This window comes from Ochotona curzoniae, unplaced genomic scaffold (genome assembly GCF_017591425.1).
Source record: "Ochotona curzoniae isolate NIBS_2020 unplaced genomic scaffold, NIBS_Ocur_1.0 scaffold_3890, whole genome shotgun sequence".
In the NCBI taxonomy this organism is placed as follows: domain Eukaryota; kingdom Metazoa; phylum Chordata; class Mammalia; order Lagomorpha; family Ochotonidae; genus Ochotona; species Ochotona curzoniae.
The window spans coordinates 5,773,639-5,800,018 of record NW_024467115.1 but is presented as its reverse complement, the minus strand read 5'-3'; the positions used below and the strand labels follow the sequence as shown (position 1 = coordinate 5,800,018).

The 26,380-nt window shown below is 38.7% G+C and overlaps 1 protein-coding gene across 1 annotated transcript in view; it reads right to left on the bottom strand.

Moving 5' to 3' along the window:
• Positions 1-25,942, bottom strand: part of NKAIN2 (sodium/potassium transporting ATPase interacting 2) — a 968,735-nt gene extending 942,793 nt beyond the window's left edge. The window contains exon 1 of the mRNA XM_040965392.1: positions 25,739-25,942. Coding sequence (XP_040821326.1) covers positions 25,739-25,792 — 54 coding nt within the window. The 5' untranslated portion in view covers positions 25,793-25,942. The remainder of the gene's footprint in view (positions 1-25,738) is intronic.
• Between the last annotated feature and the right edge of the window lie 438 nt (positions 25,943-26,380).

Below are 26,380 nucleotides of genomic sequence, written 5' to 3'. Positions count from 1 at the left end.
CCTCGACTGCTTTCCCAGGCTTCGACTGCTTTCCCAGGCCACAGGCAGGGAGCTGGAAGGGAAGCGGGGCTGCCGGGATTAGAACTGGCGCCCATATGGGATCCCGGGCGTGCAAGGCGAGGACCTTAACCACTTGCGCCACTGCGGCGGGCCTGGCTACTCAGTTCTTAACACTGCAAGTCTACAGTGGTCCTGGTTTTTTGGTGTAGGTTCAGAAAATGTGAATATATGTATGATTGTGAACATATATTTGAAATGCTTCCATGCTTGAATAAAATCAAACAGTATTAATCAACCATTTGTAGGAGTTTGATGGGAGAACAAAAATAACACAAGGAAACTGGGGCAAAATATTTAAAAGACCTAAAAAATGGAGGAAACAACAAATATTGGCCAGAGTATTAAAAAAAAAAAGTAGAACCTTTGGCCACTGTTATACTGTAATATGTCACAGCCGCTATGAAAAACACTGACATTTCATCTTAAAAATATTAAAGCAGAGATTATCACTGTGGCACAGCAGGTAAAGCCAGCTCTACATACTCTGTCATCCCATATGGGTATGGTATGTCCCAGTTGATCCAGTTTTCTATTAATGGCCTAGGAAAAACAGAAAATGACCCAAGGTCTTTGCCTTGCCTCCCAAGTGAGAGACCGGGAGAAGCACCTGACTCTTGATCTTGGCTCCATGCTTTGGCCTGGCCCAATGCTGGCTGGTGAGGACATAGGGGAAGTAAACCAGCAGGTATAAAACCAATCTCAAATAATTTTTCTTTCTGTCTCTCTGTTCCTCCATCCCTCCCTCCAACTTAGACTTTGAAACAAATAAACAAATCTTTTTTAAAATTAACTGAGAAGTACTATAAATTTCAGCAATTCCATTTCTGAGTATAAATCTAACCTAATCCAAAGCAGAGATTTAAACAGATTATTGTAGACACACACCCAGGTTCGTGGCAGCATTCTTTACAACAACTGATGGAAGTGAAGCAAATGTCTACTGAAACAAATGTGGTATATAGGAACAATTGAAAACTCAATCTAACATATAGTCTGACACAGACTATAGCAAAAATGAACCCTGAAGGCAGTGTATCAAGTGAAACCTGCTGTCATAAGAGCACACAGCTTGATTCCACTTCTATGCAATAATTAGTAGTCAAACTCATAGACTTAGAAAGAATGGGGTGGATAGTGTCTGAATGAAGGAAAAAATGAGAATCTAGTGTTCATGTGGTAGAAAGTTTCTGCTTACAAAGAAGAAAAATTCTGGAGATGGATGGTAGTGATTAGTAGTACTATTTATTGTTAGTATGCTATAAATATGAAAAGGGGAAAACAATGTTTACCACAATTTTGAGAAAGTAGTACCTCACCATCTTTTAGCTTAACAAAGTAAAACATTTTAAAAAATTGTTATTTTGGGGTCTCATAACACTAGCAATGTTTTATATTTCAGATTTTCTTGGTTACTCTGGAAGCATGAAGCCAAGAAATTTCCACCTCCCTGAAGTTACTGCTGTGCATCTGTTGGTGAATATGCTGAAAGGGTAGCCCTGCTGAAGCATCTTCTATCAGTAGTGGTCTCATACTTTACAGGCCAAAGTGCATCATACATTGGGATTACTCCACCAAATCCATGCAAGTCAGGGGATCCTAAATGTTCTCCCAAAGCATGAAAAACAGTCATTATTTTCAAACTATGAAATCAATGTTACATAAAATAATATCTATTAAAAATCCATAGCAGATCCTAACTACTCTTAATCTAAATCTTACAGAAAAATGCTGTCCCAATTTAATGATACTTATTCCACTGCTGGAAATGAGATGGACCGATATTTGAGAACATATTTCGTCCTGAATACACACAAGGGTGTTCATCATGGTTTTCACAGTTTAATAATTCTTTAAACAAACTCAAGATTTTTAATTCATACCCAGGAAAGGTGTCTGCTGCTGCTAAATCATACAGCTGGGTCAGTCTCCGTGGCTCTCAAAACAAAACACAGCATGAAATCCTGCCCTGGGCAATCAAATATGTCCATTTAACCCACCCTGAATACCCTGATGATCCCTTTAATGGAATTTGAGAGAAACCAAATTATCCATTTCAAACACTGAAAAAAATGATGCAGAACAGTTGGCAGATGTGGGGATGGGAGAAGCAAAATCTTTTCATGATAAATATATTACACTGATACATATCTTTATCTTTGTCTTCAAATAATGGCAGGGAGGATAATTATTGCTGACAGCCTGATATTTCAACATACCTAGCAGAGAATTTTGAATGTTCTTAATATATATGAGAAATGCCAAATACCCTGATCTTATCATTACACATGATACAAATGTACCAAATTGCACTGTACCCCATGAATTGGTAAGACTATCTGTGAATTTTAAAAATGGGAGTCAAGATATTAGTATACATTGGCCACAGATTTTTAGAGAAACCTTATCAATGAGCTAGTATTACAATCCTAAAAACACCTTTTGAACACAATTGCTATTTCATTTTTTTGAAAAATCATTCTTTTTCAGCTGCCATGACTCTCAGATTATTGTTAAATGTGTGTTCTGAAAAGCAAACGCTGAAATGCTGAACCCCAAATGATGTTTGGATGTGGGCCACATGAATAGAATTTTTGCACTTCCCAAAGTTCAAGGGAGACACATCACAATGTCCACTCTGTAAAGACACCACTGGAGGGCATTATCTCTGACCCTGAAAGCAGGCTCTCGGCAGACCCTCTAACCCAGTACACAGGTGTAGTGACCTTGGCCTTCACTTCTCTTCCCTCCCAACCACCCATATTTCTGCTGCATATTTCTTACTTGGTCAGAATAGCCAGGAAAAAAAAAATAATACTGGAATTCTGTGCAAGAGCATACCATGAACTCCTTTGCTTTTTGAGTCATATCATTGTGAATCCATTATTTCCTTCAGGCAGCAAAGCAAACAGGCAGCCCAGTGTCCTGGTTCCAAATCATGGGCCCTAATTTCAAATGCCTAAAATCTCCCATGCTGAATGGACAAATGGACTGTTATTTCAAGGTATGAAATATTTTGGGCTCTATAATAACACCCTTCAGAGGAAATAAGTTGTGAAGAATTGACTAGTTCTCTCTACCCCCAAAACATAGCCCAATTGCTGCACTTTGCAATTCTTACATTTGCCAGACCTATCTTTTGCTCCCTTATATTTTACCTGGTCATGTAATTTACATTGCCACTGATGTAGTTACCACAAGATCTCTATTCATATCTCTTCAAGTACTCTGCTGTTCAACAACAACAACGACAACAAACAAGTAATCATGTTTATATAAATTAGCTTCAGAGTAAAAATAAGAGTTTCAGTGAAGGCTGGGAATTGTTGCTTACTGATGAGGGGATGAAGAACAGATAGACTTCGTAAGACATGTTTTCCTGAATCCCCAGGCACCTCTTTCACTTGCCAGGATCGTGAATATGTTGTCTTTCTTTACACACGATGATGGTCAAAAGCTCAAATGTGATTCTTAAATGAGAAATACATACTATCAGCTATGTGCAGATAAATTCTGTTGGATAAATGGTCATAGGACATACAGTTAATTGCAAATTCAGAATAGAACCGAAAGAATATTGCCTCCTAATTTGCTATTTCCTTAATGTCCAAAAGAAGTGGTCTATGAAATGGACTTATGTCACAGAGGGTTAAGACTCCTTTGTGGCCATATGAGCTCGACCAGAATTCACAACTGCTTCATTTCTGATTGATTACTGTGTTGGTGTCACCTGGTACAAGCAGAGTGATGGCTCAAGAACCTAAGTTCATGCCACATTTTAGGAAGACCTAGATGAAGCTGCCGCCTCCTGATTTCAGGTTAATCCACTACTGGCCTTTGTGAGCATTTGGGGAATGAACCAGAAAATGGAAGATCTCTGGATCTCACCTTCGATCTTGCTCTCCCTCTCTCTCGCTACCAATAATTTAACATTTTAAAGAAATACTTTTAACAAGAAACTTAACATTTTCAGTATTTTCACCTTTGTTCTGAAACTACTTGCTTCCTCCTAAGTTGCTCATATTGTAATGGAACTGCTTTACTGAATATTTGAAGTTTCCACACCAACTGCGTTTTCAACCTTTCTGACCCATTCACATTCTTTTCAGTACTTTAACCTCCTGACGGCTCATTCTATGTGCTTCTGTGCAATCTTCTGATCGCACAGTATAAGGCCCTTCTGCAGTTATTCCAAGAATGTATGTCCTTCATCCATTCATTCTTCTCTTAAAATCCCTCCCATGCAGAATATTTTAAAATGCAACCCCTAGATTATTCCCTCTTTCTCACTCGCTTCAGTTATTAACCTTGACCTCTCAACAGACTCAGCATTGGCCCAGTGAAAAATCATAATTATTTTCTATCTACTATCATAATTATTTTCATGATAGTAGAAAAGAGTTCAAGATTAGTTCCTAGGTTTCTCACATGTTCTCCCTTTTCCAACTAAATTGCTTCCCAACAGTAATGTAACCCCTTCCTCCATATCTCGCTTAGAATTCTAACCAAGCACTCTACCAACTACTCTATCAAACTATCCATCAGCCATCACATGTCAGCATTTGCTATTACCAGATGTCTATCCTGTGGTTTTGCTCTTTCTAAAAAAAATTATTTATTTTTTTATTGGAAAGTCAGATATACAGAGAGGAGGAGAGACAGAGAGGAAGATCTTCTGTCCGATGGTTCACTCCCCAAGTGACCGCAACAGCTGGAGCTGAGCCAATCCAGAGCCATGAGCCAGAAGCTTCTTCCAGGTCTGTCATGCGGGTGCAGGGTCCCAAAGCTTTGGGCCGTCCTCGACTGCTTTCCGAGGCAACAAGTAGGGAGCTGGATGGGAAGTGGAGCTGCTGGGGATTAGAATCAGTGCCCATATGGGATCCTAGGCATGTAAGGTGAGGACTATAACTACTAGGCTATCGCACTGGGCCCTGTGTTTTTACTCTTACCACATGATACAATCAAGCACCAAGCTTCCATTTCTTCATAGTTTAATTGATACTGTTAATCAGTGAACAGACTATGTATGGGTTTCTCATAGTCTCATAGCCTCGTTCATTGCCCCAACCATCTATTTCTCCATAGATTTCCAGTAGAGTCAAAGGATGGGTCTCTCTAAACAGTATAAACATAAAAACAATTACCTCTTGTTGCACAATATAATTCTTTCTATATACAAAGACCCCTCATAGCACTTGATTTGTGAGGTAACTTTATAGGATCTATATTATATATAAGCTGCAGCTGTTTGGTTTTGAGATTTCCAACTCTCTGAGCATAGTGAAAAGTCAAATGTCAGATCAGAAAATAAATTTTAGAGCTGGCATGATCAAATTTAGGGACAACAATTCCCTTCACACTATCCATTTAAACAGCATCTTATATCAACATTAGTACTATCAGCACCTGGCCTGACACCAGCTGCTCCCATCCTCCAAACTAAGATGAGGTGCTTTCCTCCAACACAGTGAAGGACAATCTGAGGAGCCATATTTCATTGAATTTTCAAAATATTTCAGTTTCCCAATGAGAAGAGAAATGACCAATGTACTGCTGGTCATAGAAGTACCTGACTTTCACCACATATCCTTTTCAAGTCAATGTATTTATTCCCTTCTAGGCTCAATCTGCATAATGATCAAGCCACACATGATTGGCTGGTAAGTTATATTACTCATTAAAACACAATGGTGATGGCGCAAATCAATCCTAAGCAGCCTCATTGGTGTTAACCATCAGCTGTTCTGCTTCTGAGGCCAAATCATAGTGAAACAGCTAAAATTTCTTTACTTCTATTATGTCAATACACTTGTTTTAAATGCTTACTGAGTAAAGACCTAAAATTCATCTGTTATTTGATATATTATACCTTGAATACTTAAAAGAAGTTGCACTTTAGCTTTCATATTACATGGCCCTTTCTCTTGGCTTTGAATAAAATCATTCTTGAAAGATATGGCTAAATAGCCAAGGTTGCCAATGCAATTTGAACAATTTCACAGAGAGTATCAAATTTTAAGAATTCAATTCAATTCAGTGAAAAAATAAATAAATAAATAAATGCACCTCTAGTCAGTACATGATTTATTTTCAGTTCTGGCCTGGCACAGCCACCCAAATGATGGTGTGGTTTACTCGGCTGTAAAGCATCTGAATGGCCAGCGTGGGACAGCAGAAAGCGGGTATTAAATGGTTCTGCACACACTGAACACTGCATCGTGCATGGTAAATGTTTTCTCCAACAATCATGAAAGATCCTGACAAAGATTTTAAAGTTCAAATTAAAACTTTCCCTCTTATAAAGCTCCATTGTAAAGAACAAGTTCACTTTCCTTTGCACCAATACTGCATTTTCCAGTGCTTTATACAAACACTAAAGTCTATATTAGCCACTTAGGTAGGAGAATGAGAAACAATGATTAATTAATGATTCATCAGATATCCAGTCAATGATGTCCACTTTGCATTGGCAATACTGTTTTTGGCTCTTTTATTACTTTCTGCTACACTCCCATTGTCTAGGAGGATAATATACTTAATAATACTTTTCACTTCATCTGGCAGGTAACATGTAGAACAGGTTTAACAGAATGTTTTGAGAAATTATTTTTAGGTGCACCACTGTTTCAGATCTGGTATAATTATAAAAATGCTGATGATAACTAAACTCAGGGCTTTTAGAGACTTAAAACAGGACGCTCGGTTCCAGGCCCTCATCTTTAGAAAATACACAGAATAATTATATCCACTCTTTTTTATCCCAAGGAAATATAAAATACAGGGAAGAATGTGAAATCATATCAGACTGTTCCTTCTTTTTCTACTATTTTGACAAAGAACCATTTGAGCTGAAAAAAATATGGCATAATGTCCAAAGCCAACTTAAGTCGGCAGAGTCACTTCTGCTTTCTAGCTTTCCATTCTAGTGTAACAGCTAATGTGGGGACTGGAACAGATCTCTACCTTTAAAAGCTAACTCACAGGTGTCCCTTTGATGTCTCTTTACTGGAAGTGCATCCTAAATAATTACTCCACTGGTATATGGTATCTGAAAGTATGTCTCAAACCTAGTTTTCCAATGTGTTACTTTAATTGAACACAGTTCTTTCTACTTCTTTACATTACAAGAAAGGCTGGAAACCCTCCAGACTCTGTTCATATTGTATTTTCTAATTAGATAATTGGCAAACTTTAATTAATAACATGACCCCAGCATTAAAAAAAAAAAGACAGGTCATATTGTTAAGCACTTATAACTGAGAAATTTTAGCAATCACTGACTTTCGCAAGCCAGCCAACTTCTTTTTAGTTCTCAACAATCCTTTAATTAGGCTAGACAGAAAGTAGCATGCACTAATGTGTGTCCTGGCTAAATTCCAGGGGTAGGGGGAGGCAGATATTTGCAATCTGACCTACCTAAACTTCCACTGTTTTAAACATAATACAATGATCTCCACCATTATGCATCCTCATTTCATTTGGCATTGATGCTTTGTAGGAGATATATAGATACAATATTCCTACATTTTACAAAGATTACTTGGCAAAAAGGCCGACTGAAAACCCAGCACATCCAGAAGAATGATACATTAAGGGAAGATCGTATTCAAATACACACACTTCTTTCTTCCTTTATATATCTAGGAATAGCTAAAACAATGCGTATGCACACACAATTCACACTCACCTGGACTTTCAGATGTTTCTGGAGAATTACACCTAACTGTGAATAAGGAAAGGCTCACCAGCATTTGATTATATAATTGCTAAATTTTTCCTGTGTTTCCTTGCTTGTTCTTGCCTCTTTTCCTGCAGTTTTGTCCTTCTATGTCTTAGAGGGTAATACATATGGTGATCTATGAATTGCTCTCTACACTGCCACGTACTGAAAAGCACCTCCCAGAAGGCTCTTATAGAGGAAAACACCTTTAAATTCAAAGAATTAAATTGGAAGCCATCCTTCTAGATGGACCTTCAAGAAGTCATGGCAAACACTGCGGCAAAATGGTGAAGATGCTGTTTGGTATTCCCACACCCTTACTGCCTGAAACTCTGCTTCCTAACTAGTCAAGCAAATGTGCATCCAGGAAGGAAGAAGGTGATGGCAAAAATACCTGGTCCTTTGTCACCCTTCTAGGAGACTCTGCTGTAGTTCTTTGTTTCTAGCTTCATCCTGAACCAACCCTGAACTCTGAGCACTTTGGGGAGTGAAACAGCAGAGGAAAACTCTCTCCTTCCATATTTTCACAAAACAATGACGAGTAAATAAAACCTAAAAAAAAAAAAAAATCAGAGGTAATGTGATCCATTACTCTCCCTTCAAGGACAGCAAATAAGAATTCATTAAATATTTTACACAAGAAATCATGGTGGGACGGGCACAATGGCTCAAGGGTTCATACAACTGCAAGCGTGGGGATCCAATATAGGTTGCTGATTCATGTCCTGACTCCTTACTCCCAATCTTGCTAGCTGCTTATGGCCTGAGAAAGCAGTAGACGTTGGCTCAAAGCCTTGGGACCCTGCTCCAATGTGGGAGACCCAAATGAAGCTCCTGACACTTGGGTTCATATCAGCTCCTGTGTTTGGTTTGGCTCCACTCCATCAGCTGCGGCCACTTGGGGAGTGAACCAGTGGATGGAAGTTTTTTCTCTCTGTGTATCCTCTCCATAAATCTGCCTTTCTAATAAAAATAGACCTTAAAAATCATGTTGGATAAAGACAAAATGCACACTACATAGGATAAATAAAAAAATTCTACTTTAGTATAGTTATTTGGCAATCAATAGCAGCCTTCTGGGGAATCTAAATGTCAAATATCAAAATATTTACTAAACATTATTGGGTGTCAAAAATCACCTAAACACTATGAATAGTTTAAGGGCTATTTTCATTCCTGAATGACAATATTTATGAAAGTGTGTGTCTGATTGTTTATACATATTGTGTTCCTGTAAGAGCAAGGAAAAGTTTCTAAGTACTTTAGAGACCGGAAAAGGTATTATTTTTCACTTACAATCTCATTCTTAACTTTAAAAAAAAAACTGTAGAAGACAGAGTTACAAAGAGGTAGTAATTCTGAGAGACACAATTTCCATCTTCTGATTCATTCCCCAAATGACCACAATAGGCCACAGCCAGGACCTTAGAATTCTCTTTGTGCCTCACTAAATAAGCGCAGGGGTTCATGCATTTGGGCCGTCCTCCAACTGCTTTTCCAGATAGAGTAGCAAGGAAATGAATAGCAAGTGGGACATCTGAAAATTTAACTGGATGCCAGTCTCAAAACTTGTTTCACATGTCTTGTGGCCTTTAAAAAATAACTTATAATTTGACCTAAATTTTTTCATATTCAGGAAAAATGTCTAGGTTTCTATAAGTAATTATATGTCTTTTCCCCAGTGTATACATTTCTTATCTAAATCTTTCTTAAGATCCTTCAAGCCACTGTTCCTGCTAGAACAGGAGGCTAACTGAGTAGTACTGGCACATGGACCCATTGGTACGCACGAAAGCTGGCACTTGGAGGGGTTCTGAAGAAAGAGCCTGGGCAACTCCTCTGGCAGGACACAGATCCTGCAGGTAAGCACAAGAAGCAGGAAAGGAAACAGCCAAGAGGTCATGGAAAGTGTCCCACTGACATGCATTTGTCATGGGTCAGGAGCATACCAGGCTGAATCAGTTCACATCATCCACTGGTAAATCCGAGCACCAGAACAGAGTGTGGGTCGAACCAGGTTCGGTCATGAGAAAAGCAGTACACAACATGGAATGCCAAGCTGAGGTTGCCTGAGCCAGATGTGACCACAGCACCCAACCAGCACACGTGAGAACCAGGAAGGGAGGGGACAGAGCTAGCAGGGGAATAAGGGGTGGTTCCCTAGCTGAACAGCCACTCCCACTGGGGAGCATAAGCTGGGATGGGGGTAGACCAGACTAGGCAGGGCCACAGCACTTGTGCACCTCATGTGGACCAGATCAGGGGAAAACCAGGCTGGGCTGATTATTCCTACTGGTGCAATCTACAATTAGAGTGGGTGAGGGTTGTTGGGGCTTAGCCACAACATCAACTGGCAGAAACTAGCACTGGGGGCTAGTTCTGTCAAGTTAAACCACAGAACCACCTGGAGAGTGCATAATCTGGGAGTGGGAATGATCTGGGAGGGAAATAGTGGGCTCCTCCCTCTTGGGTTACCACCCCACTTGGGAGAGCACAAAAATTAGGACAGGAGCTGGGGTGGCTAAACAGACACCCAACAATATCCGTGAAGTCTGGATAGTTGAGCTGGTTAGATGGAATTAGGTTACAATACCCGTTGACATGTATGAGAGCAGAAGGGAATGTGGGACAGACTGGACTAGTCTGCGGTACATACTGGCAAACCAGGATAGGGGGTGGGCCTGGTGGGGGTTATTGTGGATTGCTCCGACTGGGCTGCAGTTCCCACTGGTTTATGCGAGGGCCAAGTGTGTGCTGGGCAGAACCAGGCTGGACTGAAACACCCATTGGTACCAGTAGAAGACATGGATGGAAACAGAGCCAACCCAGCAACTGCAACGACCAGCTGATCTATGCGATGGACTGTGCCGGACCCTGTGCTTGCTAGAACACACAGGAATCTGAACTGGGAATACCTCAAAATTTCTTTGGGGATATCCCCAATTGAAATGCCAACTCAGAAGCCTAACCAAGAAAAGACAGAGCAAGTCAATCAACCACCTCAGCTATTTGTCGTCAGTGAAATACAGGGCAAATGGAGACTCTATGAGGGACTGTGTCAATCAGTGGATTCTTCAATGACCTCATCGTGCTTGGAGTGGCGAGATTGGTAGCGATTCATAAATGGCGAACCATCAAAATCACTTGAGCAAGAACCTCAGAGCATACCCCACATCCAGGACTTGGGCTGGGTGGGAAACTGGGTGGGGTTTCTCCCTCAACATCCCCCTTTACCTCAGATACATGAAGGAAACAATATGGAAATAATAGTGTTACCCACTTCCCTATGGCCCTTGAACCTTTTTACCCTAATTAACTATGTAAAGATTATAAAAAATATAATAAAAAAAGATCCTTCATGAAGAAATATATTCTCATTTTAGCAGAATACCACATTTGTGAGAAGGCAAATTAAGAGTCTCAAATAGGGCCCGGCGCGGTGGCGCAAGTGGTTAAAGGTCCTCGCCTTGCACCCCCGGGATCCCATATGGGCGCCGGTTCTAATCCCGGCAGCCCCGCTTCCCTTCCAGCTCCCTGCTTGTGGCCTGGGAAAGCAGTCGAGGACGGCCCAAAGCTTTGGGAACCTGCACCCGTGTGGGAGACCCGGAAGAGGCTCCTGGCTTGATCTGCATAGTATCGGCCCGTTGCGCTCACTTGGGGAGTGAATCATCGGACGGAAGATCTTCCTCTCTGTCTCTCCTCTCTGTATATCCGCCTTTCCAATGAAAAAATAATAAAAATAAATCTTAAAAAAAAAAAGAGTCTCAAATAGTCATCAGTTGTCTTCTCTGACACTAAAGGAAAAGTGACACTCATTGAATCTTAGATAAAACTTACCTCACTCAAATAAACTGAGCAAAACAGCAAAAAAAATATATTATTGGGCCCATAATTACCCATACAAAGTAACTTTCAAATAAATCCAGATTCAATGCTGCCTCCCAGTCAATATTCACACAAATGTTTACTCGCCACTCCCGTCTCCGATCTCCTTTTCTTTCATCCTACTTTCCCCATGCCTTCAGAACAGTTAATCCACTCACCTCTACATCGTGATTAGGTAAGAATTTTCAGAGGTCACTCTTTTCCTTTTGCAAACTCATCTTTTGCTCTCTGAACAGCACAAAGACCACTAGGAAGAACACTTCTGGTTGTATCTAAATCCTCTTGCCAGCTCCTTGCTTGAGCTCAGTGGATCTCAGCAAGAGGACTATTTTGTTGTTTGGTGATGTTTAGGGACATTTTGGTTGTCACAATTGGGAGTATTTACTGCTAACTAGCCAGTACAGGAGAGGAATACTGTCCTACGAGATATAAAGTAGCCCTCAAGTTAAAAAAAAAAAGTAAAAAACAAACAAACCAAAAAACCTAGACCATAATGGTGATATTTCCCAAGCAAGTAAAACTCATTGTATGTGAGGTTTTTGCCTTCTACCATCATTCTACTCACACTCATTAAAGAACCACTGCAGCCTTTCCAAATGGTCCCACATATCCTGATTAGCTTACTCCCTTTTCTCCCAAATATATAGAAATATACATGCAATGCCACTCTTGCCTAATTCTCACAACCATGTACACTTTCCAAAACACCTTGGTGTCTTCTCACTGTGTTTCTCTACAACCCGGCATTTCTGATCATCTTAAGTAAAGCCAACACGCACAATGATATTTTTGTTCCAACAACTGGGCATATTGCCTTCTAGCCTTCTTAGTAAATCAATGCTGCCTAGTTTGGTGGCAAACCTATAGGAACAGCTTTTAACAACACTTTCCCAGGTTGACATTGCCATATTCCACCATTTCTCACCATGCCTTCCAGTGATCAGTTTATTCTCATAAACTCCAATAAGCCCTTAGTTTTGCTCCATGAAGAAGAAAACCTCCATTTTCTGCAATTTCATTCCAATGTTAGAAAGTTGGATGCAACTGGAGAAATAACTCCTCCTACCAATGCAAGCATAACTTTGAACCAATTCAGCAACCCTTTAATTTATTGCAGCTTTGCCCTCACACTCTCCTCAGCGCTTGTGACAAATCTACGCAACTGTTACACAGTTGCTTGATTCTGCTGTGGTATTCTGGGTTATGCATCGTAATGATGAACATCACAAGGGATGATGTGTGTTCCTACAAGGTCAGAACAACTTCAAAGGGGGTTCAAGTCTGAGCATGAACCAAATTCTTGCCTCCTCTCTTCCCTGCCTCATCTCCCCAGCACTGTTATTTTAAGAGCACCATTGCTGTGCACATGTGTTCCACACATGTAGTCTTCATTTCTCACAGCTTTACTGTTTTCACTTCTTACACTTATAATGGTCATTTATCTAACGTTTAGGTATAGAAATGTCATACACCAGCCTGCTACGTTTTGATTACACTAATTCTCATGATTTGCTTTAGTGATTTATTCTTACTTCGCTGATACAGAATAACTGCTTTGCAGGTATCTCTATGTATCATTTCATTTAAAAGAGGCCTAGTTTATTTCCATTTCTTGATCATATCCCAGCTTCTCATATCCTGTATATCACACACACACGCACACACATGAGAGCATGTGCACATAAGCATCTTATAAGCATAGTGAGGCGCTTCAGAAATTTCCTGGAAACCTGATTTAGAAGGATGAGTTTTAGTGCAAAAAATTTTTAAATTCACACTCATTTTGATCACAATACACAACTTCTACATATTATGAAATAGCTTTACATAAACTATTTTTGTACCAATATAACTCTAATTTGAATTCCTCTAAATGTTCTGAGATACTCTTCTACAAGTGTATATATTTCTCTAGAATAGCCAATTAGCATACGTCAACATCTATGTAACCTCCTAAATATCTCTTAACTCAAAAGTGACTGAATAAATAAAAGGCAAAAACAAACAAAACAACAAAGCAAAAATCCTGCAAAATTTGTATCTGTCTTCACCTAAGTGAAGATGGGCTGAGATGATTAGGTTTATTAATGTCATTAATTAGCATGAATATATTTCTGATGAGAGATGTAGCAGCTTTTATAGATTCTCAAAAACACACAAAAGAATATTGCTATAGCTAAAACATAAATAAATTCACTCCATTATTTATATCCCTATCTGCTGCAGCCTTTGAATATTCCTAACAACATGGCACCAACTGTGTTAAGTGAAGCCATAGAATCTAAAACTGAGCTGATATAAATGAATGTATTAAAAATGACCAGAATGGCCCAATTTACATCACCACTTATATCTTATAAATGAAAGTTAATCTTGTTTGTGGGAAATTTTAATGTGATTTTATTTCACACAACAAATAAGATATTTTAAGTGACTCTCAAGTTCAGTAAATAGTATCTCTCAGTCAAATAATAAGGATCAGGTCGCCATTTTACTAATCTTTAATTATCACAACAACTACACATGAGATTTATGATGGAGAACATGCTTTGACACTTCTTTCAGTTGAACTTAATTGGTAGAAAAGGGTAGAAAGTTAGACTTAATTTATGCAGCACATGTTCATTACTCTATTCATGTGAAGACATTTCATAAATCCTACTTGATGAAGCTGATTTAGTAATTACCTAATTTCTTCACACCATCCATTCATTAATACATTGACTTTAAAATAGTCACAACTGTAACAGCACTGCAAGTTAGGAACCAATTCCAAGTGAATGTTTTAGAGTTTCCTCTCATTCTCCAACACCCATGGCACAGCCCTACACACAACTGGGTCTTATCTACATATACATTTCTCATTAATATAATGAAAGATTTAGATTAAACAATCGGTCTACTGGAAGTAAACACACAAAATACTAATAAATATATGCAAAGTCCACAGTAAAGCACTATATAAACTTCAAAAATAATACACTAGAATTCCCTTCTCCCAATTTAATTGGCAAACTGCTCTTTTGGGGTATGATATTTAACAGAAATGGCATGAAAAAGGTGCAACAGTCGTAACAATAATCACTCCATTCTTATAAAAAGAGACCATAAGCCAAAAACCTTCTTTAAGGATTAAAACAAAAAGTAACATATAATTATGTGTTACCAAATGCTGCTGTTGCAAGATTTACATTTACTAAAGTTTAACTTGTGCTTTTTGCCTTAATTTTCAGGCATCTTTTTTTTTTTCTAAATAAAAATAAATCGAGTCCAGCACAATCTGTTAAATATTAAACTGGAAAGGCACTGTCCCAATCACCTAACACTTGGGGACTGTCCCAAGAAAGTTTCTAATAAAACCGGAAATATGTCATCAAGAAAATTCAGTCATGAATCTACAGAATAAATAAACTTCACAATAGAACCTAAACTTTCTGTTTAACTCACAGTAAAGTTCATCTGCTTTTGAACTGTTAGACAAGCAGACATTCCTCCCTCCTACACCCACATGCATCCCCTCACAATCTTACAAAAGAAAAATGAATGCCATTTATAACAGGCCAACAGAAAACCAAGGCTTAGTTTCATAAATGCCATGCAGGAACTACACACTAATGAACATGTTGTGATTGAATACAGTGGAAGCACACATTACTAAAGATGAACGAAACTCAAACTACTAATTCATGTTGATGGGGTGAGAGAAACATAATTTTATAAGCATTATTTAAATATTTCAGAAAAATCACAAGGTGTATTTACTACTATCAAGCTTGTAAATTCTATTTTAAAAGAGGAAAAAAGGCCCAAAGCTCTGTATAAGCCACTTGTATATTATTAAATCTACAGAAAGTTTCGAAGCTTTCAATTATGTAATCTCATTATTTTCATAAGTAGCATTAAATACATTCACATCTACTAATATCATCCCTGCATCTCAGAGCAGTCAGTGGAGCTACAGGTAGTAGCTGGATACACGTCTTATATAGGGCGCACTATTGCATTCTCATAGATTAATAAGACAGTGATATCAGAATGACTATACCCAGAGGGATGAACAATCATTTCCAGAAGCAAGCTGCCTTCTAGCACCGCAAGTATCACAACTAAAGTGGTGCTCAACCCCAAGTCAGTCAGCATTGCCCTTCGCCAGGGGCTAAGCCCTTGGAGGGCAGCAGGATTAAATGTTCTCTTAAAGATTGTGAAAGTCCTTCCTGCTTTACGTGTCTGACTGATATCAGAAACCATACTACATGTGATACTCTGGGAAATCCATTCCATATCTCCTAAGGCTAGAAGACCCTCTAAATTAGGATCCTATGAATTCCCTACAATGAACAGTTTAGATCCAACACTGTTCCCTCCATGACTGGACATACAGCTTTATGCTAAAGGATTTGAGACATCTACGTATTCTATTGTGCAATTAATATAATACAGACTCACACAAAGACTTCTGTTACCAAGCATAGGGTTTGCTGAATTGATTCTTCTCTTCCAAACTAAGACCCATTTGTTTCCAAAGAATATCACATTGTTGAAGATTGTAAATGTGTTACTGTTTCATAGTGTAGCACTGATTTAAGAAATTAAAGTTAGTATGAGGATTCTTCTCCACCCCCAACAAGGCAAAACTGTAGAGGCTGGTGCTGGAAGAGAGAACTGGGTTTTGGATTAAAGACACAGTTTCTTTCCCACTGCTTTTAAAACAAAGTGTTTTATCAGACAATTTCCCCAAGGAGTTCCAAGTCCACTAGCCTGCCATAACTATTGAAAATGTCAGTCCCTGTGCAACATCAATAATTGGACCTGACTCAATTTCAAATCAGAGGTTTTGGATTCAAGCAGTTGAAACCTAATTTCAAGAAATTCAATCTCTGCCTTTTCCTCTCTCTTTCTGGAATTTTTTCAAATAGTAAAGTAAATCTTTTTTAAAAAAAAAAAAGATAAACCAACTCACTTAAGTAAACATATAAAAATGATAAAGTATTTGAAATAGGTATTCCATTCATTTTGCAGTAACATTTGGTATATTAAAAGATATATGTACTCATGTATTACTACTTGCTACATACAAGTTTAATGAGTATAAGTGTGTGCATATTGAATATTTAAATGCTTGTTCATTTTATTATAGTTAAATTTCAAAAAGAGGTGGGCAGTGTAGAGACTGAGGCCGTCCGATTCACTGGTTCATGGTACCAAAGTCCTGCAACAGTCAGACTTAAGCTAAAGCCAGGATCTACAACGGAACCCAGGCAGGTCTTGCAGGTGGCAAGAATCTAAGTACTTGAGCCACTACCTGCTGCGTTTCAGACTGCATTTGCAGAAACCTGGTTGGACATGCAGTTATCACAACTCAAGTTTTTTGTGCACTGTGAAATGTAGGCAACCACAGTGGCAGCTAAATGCACTGTGCCACAACACTCTCGTTTATCACAAAATTTGTTATCTTAAAATATTAGGTAAGTATTCAATATTAACTTTTAGACTGTATGATTAGCCTAGAGTCAAATTTCAATGAAAAGTTTTTCTGAAAATATTAGTTTTCATGGAAGATTAATATATGACATTAGAAAAAGTACTTTCAGGCCTGACATGGTGGCCTAGCGGCTAAGGTCCTTGTCTTGTACATGCCAGGATCCCATATGAGCACCGGTTCTAACCCTGGCAGCCCCACTTCCCATCCAGCTCCCTGCTTGTGGCCTAGGAAAGCAGTCCAGGACGGCCCAAAGCTTTGGGACCCTGCACCTGTGTGGGAGACCTGGAGAAGGTTCCAGGCTCCTGGCTTCTGATCGGTGCAGCTCTGACCATTGTGGTCACTTGGGAAGTTAATCACTAGATGGCAGATCTTCCTTTCTGTCTCTCCTCCTCTCCATATACCTGACTTTGCAATAAAAATAACTAAATCTTAAAAAACAATGTACTTTCTTGGTTCACTGCAGGTATTTCACAAATAGTTTCTGTGCTAAATGAAATTCAGCAAGAATTTCTTTGCTGCAGAATTTCTTGGATATGCTAATATTATAGTAAATATTATGACCCAAGTGTGGGGTTGGAGAGAGGATAAAAGTTCTTGGTTATGAAAACATTTTCAGGATTAGATTCCATCAATATATACTTGCCTATTTGCTGTCCTCAAATGAATGGTGATTGATGTGTAAGTGCAACTTTAATTTCTAATGAATACTTAAGTAGATATATTTGAAAGACAAGCATATTAGCTTATCCACTTCAGACCATTTCTACCTATCACCTTAATTTTTATTTCTAACAGAATGTTAGATTGTATTTGATTAAGAAAAAAAGCTTCTTTTCTACAAAGCTCACTGTTGCGACTAGAGTCACTACTGCTCAGATCATATATATATAAGATATACATGCTCTTAAAACAATTCTGTGTTGCTTAGATGAAGAGCTCAGAAAAATTAATCTGTTAATAAACACAAACTTTTCACTTTATGGACATATTCTCCCCTGAATGACCCTAAACATCCTCTACAGCAAATGCATCAGGAATTATTTACACTGTTTCAAACAAAGAAAACAGTATCACAAAGTGTGTGTGTGTGTGTGTGTGTGTGTGTGTGTGTGTGTGTGAGTGTGTGTGTGAGTGTCTGTTTGTCTGTCTGTCAAGCAAAGCTAACACCAGTCGGTTGTCTGGGACAAAAGCACTGGACTAAACACAGAACAGTTTTCTAACCTACTCCAGAATTTTTTCATCATATTCCCTCCTTTCTCTCCCAGAGCTGTGCTGAGCACAGAGAAAAGCAATTCCACAGATTCAGACTGAGGGATGAGGCACTTGAAGGATCCAATTCTGTCCCAGCATTGTGCTTCCAGATTCTTCCACATCTCTACCCGTCGCAAAGTTACACGTTTTCACACAAATTCTGTGAAAAGCCCTTCCATTTCTCTTAGTTAAATGTCTGAATAGGACTAAGTTACAAGTCAGAAACAGAAGAAAAGTGTTCTTTCACATCAGCTGCAGGCCAAGGAAGAAATGAGCTAATTATCTAGCTGAGCTGAAGAATTTTGAAAACAGGTTCATATATAGTCATGCGGTACAGTTAAGTGAAAACCCACATTCTAGCCCAGTATTGCTCAAAAATGGGTTCCAGACAGGTGACACGAGTATCCTCTGAGTATTCTCTGAAATGGAAATTCTCTCATCTCAAATCTATGGAGTCAGAAAGTATTGGGCAGATCCCAGACATCTATGTAAAAAGTCCAATAGGCAACTTTGTAAGTGTTGAAGGATAGTTGGTACTAATTTATTTTAAATAACCTATTTATGTCTTTGCAGAAACAATAATTTTCGCAAATATTCTCTGCTGCTAGTGGTGTACTAGGACATAGAATTGGGGAATACAAACAATAAGCAAATAGCATTAATCTTCATTAGCCAAAGATCAAGAGTCAATTAAAACAAAAAAAGAAACATGAATGTATTTCTTTTTCTTTCTTCTTTCCACATTCTATTCCAAGTGTACACACCATGGTCTCCAGATCCACTTGAGTAGCTATCTGTCAAAATTTGGCCAGAAGTGCATAGCAGCTATACTTCTTTATTCCATCTTTAAATGATAACAGAAACATTCAAGAATTCTTTCTTTTCAGTGGAAATACAAATGCTTTGCAGAGTTCAAGCAGACTTAAAACTTAATAGAGACAACAACAGATACTATAAGGGGGGAGGGGTGCCTCTCCTCTTATTCTTTGATTTTCCGGGTCATTGGAGCTATACTGACCACTGTGTCACCAAAGAATTAGTAGCAGGTCTTTGCTTGTTAGTAAAGCAAGTGAAAGATACTGACAGTTCCAGGTTACATAGAAGATATGTGGTGAGACACAACGGCATGGAGCTAAAATCAGACTTGGAGTCAATTCTCTACTTTCTCACTTAGTATGGTGGTGACTGAAGAAAGTTGCTTCATCAGGATAGGGGGTTTAGGGCTCCACTTCCTCTTCTGTCACATGAGGGAATTAATATTGTTACCTACATAATTAGGTTACTGAAGAGAATTCAGTGAGAAACAAAAATAGCTAATGTAGCATGTAGCCCCGAACAAGTTTCCAGTAAATAATAAGCTTTCATTATTTACAATAGGTATAAATATTTTACCGTGCTAGTTCTTAAGGCATATAAAATTATAAAATATGCACAAAAGATGCCTCGTTATTTCAAAACTCACATAAATGACATTTATAAATTTTCTGAAAGCTTTTAATTTTCAAAGTTAAATACACTCCATAAGTATTTAAAAAGTTAAAAATGATTAGAAGCTATCTTAATCCTATTCTAAGCTGAGAAAATAAAAAAGTCAATTGCTTGTATATATTAAATGTTAAAGTTTCTTTATCAGGCTCAGCATCTATTTTATAGACTGTAAGCAAAGAAAAGGAAAACATTTTTTTCAAGAGATGAAGCCACATAAATCATGTAAATGGGAAGACCTTTCATATCTAAGCATATCTGAAACATTAAAAAGGAGAAAATCAGTTTATAAATTTTGTTTTCCTCCCTGAACTGAAGAAGCAAAACAATACAATTTTATCTTCCCTATTATAGCTTGAAACGTACCTCAATCTTAGAGGGGCAGTAGCAGTAAATGTGTCATACTGTATCATTGCAACCCCACAAAATATAGATGTAAACACCTTTCTCGTCTCTATCATTATTATAGAAGAAAAGGACCTCTAAACGCATTGGGTTTTAATGCCCTGTGTGTTGTGTTTTTCATTTGTTAAGTTTTAGGAATGTAAAGGGAAGAGTTCATGCAGTTCATAGACACAATTCTGAGAATATAATACCTCATTTTCCCTTGTCTCCTTCCTTTCCTTTGCTCTAGTTGTAATAACATATTTTTAATTTATTTTTGAGGGGCAAGCTTAATGTTCCACCACATAAACAGTTTAACAAACAAATGGCAACAATACTACTCTTTAGCAAGAGGTTAGACAAAGGTTATAAACAATAACCAAATCCTAGGATGTCAATTTCACTCACACACATTAACTTTCTGTTTCTTATACATTAACTATTACATTAAAAATAGCCAACAATCAAAAGAGGCCAATACATAAGCAATTTATTCTGCAGATCTGGAAAACACTGAATTAAAATGTTTCTATGTGCATGCTTGGTTTCTGACACTTGTGTGTTATCAAGCCTGGGAACAGTTTCATTGCAGTCATAATATATTAGCAATACTGGTTTCAAAACTGCTAATGGGGAAAAGTGACATTGAACCGCTTGAAATTATATCATATACTGTAAGTCAAATGAAACCTTTGAAAGTTTAGAGATTTGCAGTATCCACAAGTACTTAATGCAACTGAGGCCAACATTTTTCTCTTTTACTACCAGTAGCAAATGATGCTTCTGCAACTCAAATTTCTTTTCCCTCAGGCCCATATGTTCATAAAAAGAAGACAAAAACTAGACAAAACAGTCAAGGCATCCTGTGTTAAGGAATTTATGATGTGGATTCTGATATTCTTGCCTGGAAAGTAGAGAATGTTCCCCCACAGTTCCTCAAGCAGTGTGAGACAGAGAGGAGGCAGCAACGCCTATTTGCATTTCCAGACCACTACCCACCACAGGCCCCATGACAAAGATGATTCCTGCTCTCTGCACGGAAGATGTTGCCCATCCACGTTTTTGTCTGTTTGTTTTTATTCCTTGACAAGGGATAGGAGCACCCCTTCATAGGCTGGGCTGTTAAAGCTCTATATTATGAAAGTTGCCACAGCACAAAGAAGCAGAGTTGGTCACAGGAAAAGTTTTCTTTTTCCTTTCTTTTCTTCTTCCTTCCTCACATTTTCTTTTCCTTATTTCTTCCTTTCATTACTTCTTTCTCCCTTTCCTTCTTTCTTTCCTCCTTCTTCCCTTTTTTCTTTTCTTTCTCTCTCTCCCTCACTACCTCCCTCCCTCTCTCTTTTTCCTCCTTCCTTTATTTTCTTCCTTTCCTTCCCTTCCCTTCCTCATATTTCCTTTCTCTTTCTTTTTTTTTCCTTTTAACAGAAAAGCAGTGTTGACTTACATTGAAATAGCTGAGTACAAACAAATATAGAAAAATGTTGGAGACCAAAGCAGCAAACATCATAAGGAAAGTCATTTTTCAACTTTTCAAACTTTTAACACATTTTTACATTGTAAGTTTCAAAACTATTCAATGGGGGATTTTCAGGCCTCATGAATCAGATTGGCTACAACCTCATGATATCCCTACTAATGGCATTTGACTCAAGAAATTACAATGATCTTAGTGAGGGCTTGTGGCAGAAAAAAGTTCTATACTTGCTAAGCAAATTAAATTTATCAAAAGTATCCTAAGAAAATAGAAAAGTGTACTTTTGAAGATATTCTATGTAAGTGTTAACTTTCTAGCATCTAATAAAAAAACAATTATGAACCTTGTTAATCATGACTATTGAAATACACTAGAATTATGAAAGGTTTTAACTTAGTCCTTTTCTACTTTCATATATTTATGTCCTGAATAGGTGTGTACCTCTGAAAATGCTTAGTAATTATGAAGGACAGATGATCAATCTTAATTAAATTTCACATGTACTGCTTCACACAACTGCACACACATGTGTAATAATCTAATTGTTAGTTGCACCTGCTCCAAGTTAGCGAAGCACATGGCAATTTTGGTATTTTCAAGTGTTATTCTGTTGAATATAATCCAAATTTTTGTTTCAATGATGTATAACATACTTGTGTCTCGTGGGTGTCTGATGTATAAAATGTGGGTGGAATTTATTAACCTTACTTGAAAATAAAGCTGTCTTCTATCTAAAATATACTGTGTTCTTCCATATTACAACATAGAACTGTTCTCACTGAAACACAGTAGTGTAATTTCTCCAACATCTATAGGAAGTTCCCTGTGATTTAACCAAACATTGGATAAAAATGAACATTCTTTGAAAGTTGTAAAAACAAAGTTCAATTGTTCTTGTCTTATAACATTACATCTACCACTAAAAATGCAGGGAAATATATATATATATATATATTTGGTATATGAAGTTTTCACTTTCATTGTATTAGGGGTACAATGACTTAAAAAAAGCCTTCTTGTGATTATAATTTATACTCCACAATGATCAAATATGATTCCAGGGATCACATCCCCTTTTACAGGAATTAACATGAAATCTGAAGTTGTCATAACAATTTAGGGAACAGATTTTAATTTATGATGCATAGAGATGAATGCATTCTCATGAAAAAAAATAAATTTGTTGTCAATAGTATCAAATTCTGATTTTTTTCTTATAAACTGGTAACCTGACTTTTAAAAGGAATATGTTTATCTATATTTGTGTAAGAAGCAATTAATTAAAGTCATATTGAATATGACTAAAATCAAATATAAAGTATCCTGGCCCATAAATTTCTATGAAGATTGACTTATTTTGGTTGTTATATTGTCTGCTTTAATAATAACATGAAGAATGAAGTCCACACATCTGCCACATTAAGAGATATCATCCTCTACTTAGAACAGCCACAAGCTGATAAAGATGAAAATATTCATTTAAGTTTTAGTAAGGTAGAAATACTCTGCTGACAAGATTGCAGATTCACGTTTTTAGAAAAGTACAGTTTCCTTCTTAGACCACCATTGGCTTCAATTCATTTGAATAAACCTTCGCTTACAGCTACAAGAAAAGATGCTTAAGTATCATGGCAACACATATTACACATTTCAAAAGTACACTAAACAGGATAAACTTATGATAAGCGTGCTACATAAGTAAGAACAGAGTCCGGGAAGCTGGTTTACTTGTAAAACAGTATTCATTGTAGGTCAAAGCTACACAAACTTTTAAAAAACATACCAAGAAAAGGAAGATACATAAACACCCTATTGTTTCAGTGCAGTACTTGGCAACTAATAATTTGCTGCTGAAGAATTGTTTTTTAAAAAGAACACTGAATACCATATTTGTATGAGCCAGTGATTATCAAGAATCCCTGAGCTTGTATGATCATATCTCCCTATCAAACCAAATGGGTTTCTTTGTTCTTTGTTTTTTGTTCAGCATCTGCATTAACATGGCTGCTAATTATATTAGCCTGCTGACACATAAAGTCTGAATAGGAAAATCACATGATTCTTAAAGAGCATAAAATGCTCCTTTGGATTCAAATGTGTCCTTCCTTAGATTGAACACTTCTGCATTCTAGCTAACTCTGGCTTGTTGAACTTAGCTATGATGCACAATTTGTTTCCTAAGTGTTATAGCACTTGTCCAACGCACCACTGCATGCATGCTTGTGTACACACACACACACACACACACACACACACACACACACACCCAGATACACACTTGGGGAACCTGTAGTTTTATTTCTGCTACTTTATGGTTTTTGCTCTCCTATCAGTATACTTACACTTTCCTAACATTATCTTAACTTCTTAAGGAGTTTGCATTCATCACACAAATGTTTTGTTTATCAAATGGTTACATTCACCACAATAAAGTCCAACTAATTAAAAAAGTTACAAATTAACTCCACCCACCCAGCCACTCATTTTCAGAGTCTTGTGCTTTTATATTGTGAATCATCAAATGTATTCTTTTCATACATAAAACCAGAATATTCTGAAAATGTGTATACATTTTTGCACAGTTAGCTAACAGTGAATGTTCTCATTCTTCTGATTAGCTTTAGCATCAAGAGCACAAATCCTTTGTTGCAAAACTTACAAGTACCTGTAGTACAGAAGTGTAACCAGTTTACACACTACTAAGGAAATGCTACATTCTACATTCTTAACATGTTCATACTTCCATCTTCTTTTTCTTACAACCACGTGCAAAAGCACATCATTCACAGATCAAAAAAATAAACCATCAGATAACTTTCTTTGGAAAGAAATACATGCAGAGGCAATATCCAGCATACAGCACTGCTTCAGCTAAGTATTAAACATAACAAGAAACATTTGTGGGTTTCCGAACCCTGAAGACAGTCTTCTAGGAGGCTGCATGGCAAGCCTTGTTCTTTTGAACTCTTCACTGACTGGACACTCAACAATCACCTTCAGCTCAAAGTCCTTTCTGCCTTTAGGAGACGATTGTCGGAGAGGTGAGTGACTTTTGAGAATAATGTTCCATTCTCCAAGAAAAACTGTTTGACAGTAAGTATAGGCAAGCACCTTCCACCGCACATTAACCACATGCAGGGTGGTATACTTCCACCTCTACACCCTCACCTCAGATGCTGCTTTGAATACCATCTAGGAAGTGGAATCCAAAGACATCGTGTTGTTTTCCATTATCGGTTCCTTGCCTCTTTGAAACTGCACATTCCTCAAAAAGTCCACCTAGTTCCTCACCCATGGGAACAGACAGGATCTATTTTAGAAGCAATAACACACACACACACACACACACACACACACACACACACACACACACACAATGGGATTCAGGACATTTTCCTGGGGTGTCTGTGTAACATTTGTGACTTAAGGGTTATTGATTCAGTCCATGGTGATGGTGTTGCTGAGTTCATCTAAGTATTGTTCTTCAATCTACACAGTTTTAAAACTCTGAGACTTGCAATGGCACTGACTGTCCCAAAGCATTATACTTACAAGGCAATAAATTAAAAGAAAAATAATACCCCTTAGTTAAGAAACAAAGAAGCTACAAAAGAAGAAAAGTCAAAAATTCCACATGCTTCAGTTTAACACCTATGTAGCGAATTCTATGTGGCAGTCACGTTGCTACATTAATAGAAACTCAAAGCATAAAGGGACAAGAGTTACATCTTGCTTTCCTTAAAGAAATCAAACACAAGTATACCCTACACTTGCCAAACAGTCAGCGGAGGGATAGACACGAGTGAGGGAGCAGAAAGGCTCGCCTCTCCTGTACCCCACAGTGTGTCTCCTTGAAATAATCTTAGATATAGGCAATATATACTGTCACCTTCCCTCCTTTTCCTCCACCATCCTAACCGATGGCAGACCCTTTCCTCCACTCCCCTGCACACAGTCTCAAAGATACATTACAGAATAAGAGGACCCAAGTGTCACTTACCAGTTGCATGCCACAGATAAAGATAAGCGTGCACCTGCCACTGCAATAACCCATGGTTTCCGAGACCCCTGCCACAGCCAGACTGTCCCACGTCGGCCACCGTCGAGCCCCCACTTTATCCAATCAGATGGCGGGGAAGGAGAGGCAAACCTGCCGAGGGCTAGGGGGCTGCGGGCTGCCGCTGCCAGCGTCCTGGGAAGTGACTGGCATTAGGACCTGCTGGCGCGGCGTCGGCGGCGGCAGCAGCTCCAGCCGCGCCCGCCACACATACCTTCACTCGTTCGGTGCACACGCCGCGCCGCGGGCAGCGCCGCCTGCGGAGACGAGCCCGGGGCCCGCAGGGGCAGCAGCAGCAGCCTGGCAGCGCCGCCGCGCCCTCGGGCATCTGGACCCCGAAGTTTCGCCCCCGCCGCTTCCGCGCCGGCTCGGCGCACGGCACCCCCCAGCGCGGCCGCCGCCCGACGCGCGCTCGCCCCGCACTCTCCGCGCGCCGGCTCCGGGGGGTGGTGGAAGCGTGCGCGGGGCGCTGCCCGCCTCCCTGCGCCGCCCGCGGCTCCTCGGCGCCCGGCGTTGCGGGGCCCGGCGGGCGGGGCGCAGGCCGGGCGGGGGCGTCCGGGCTCCGCGGTCGCGGCGGCGGCTGCT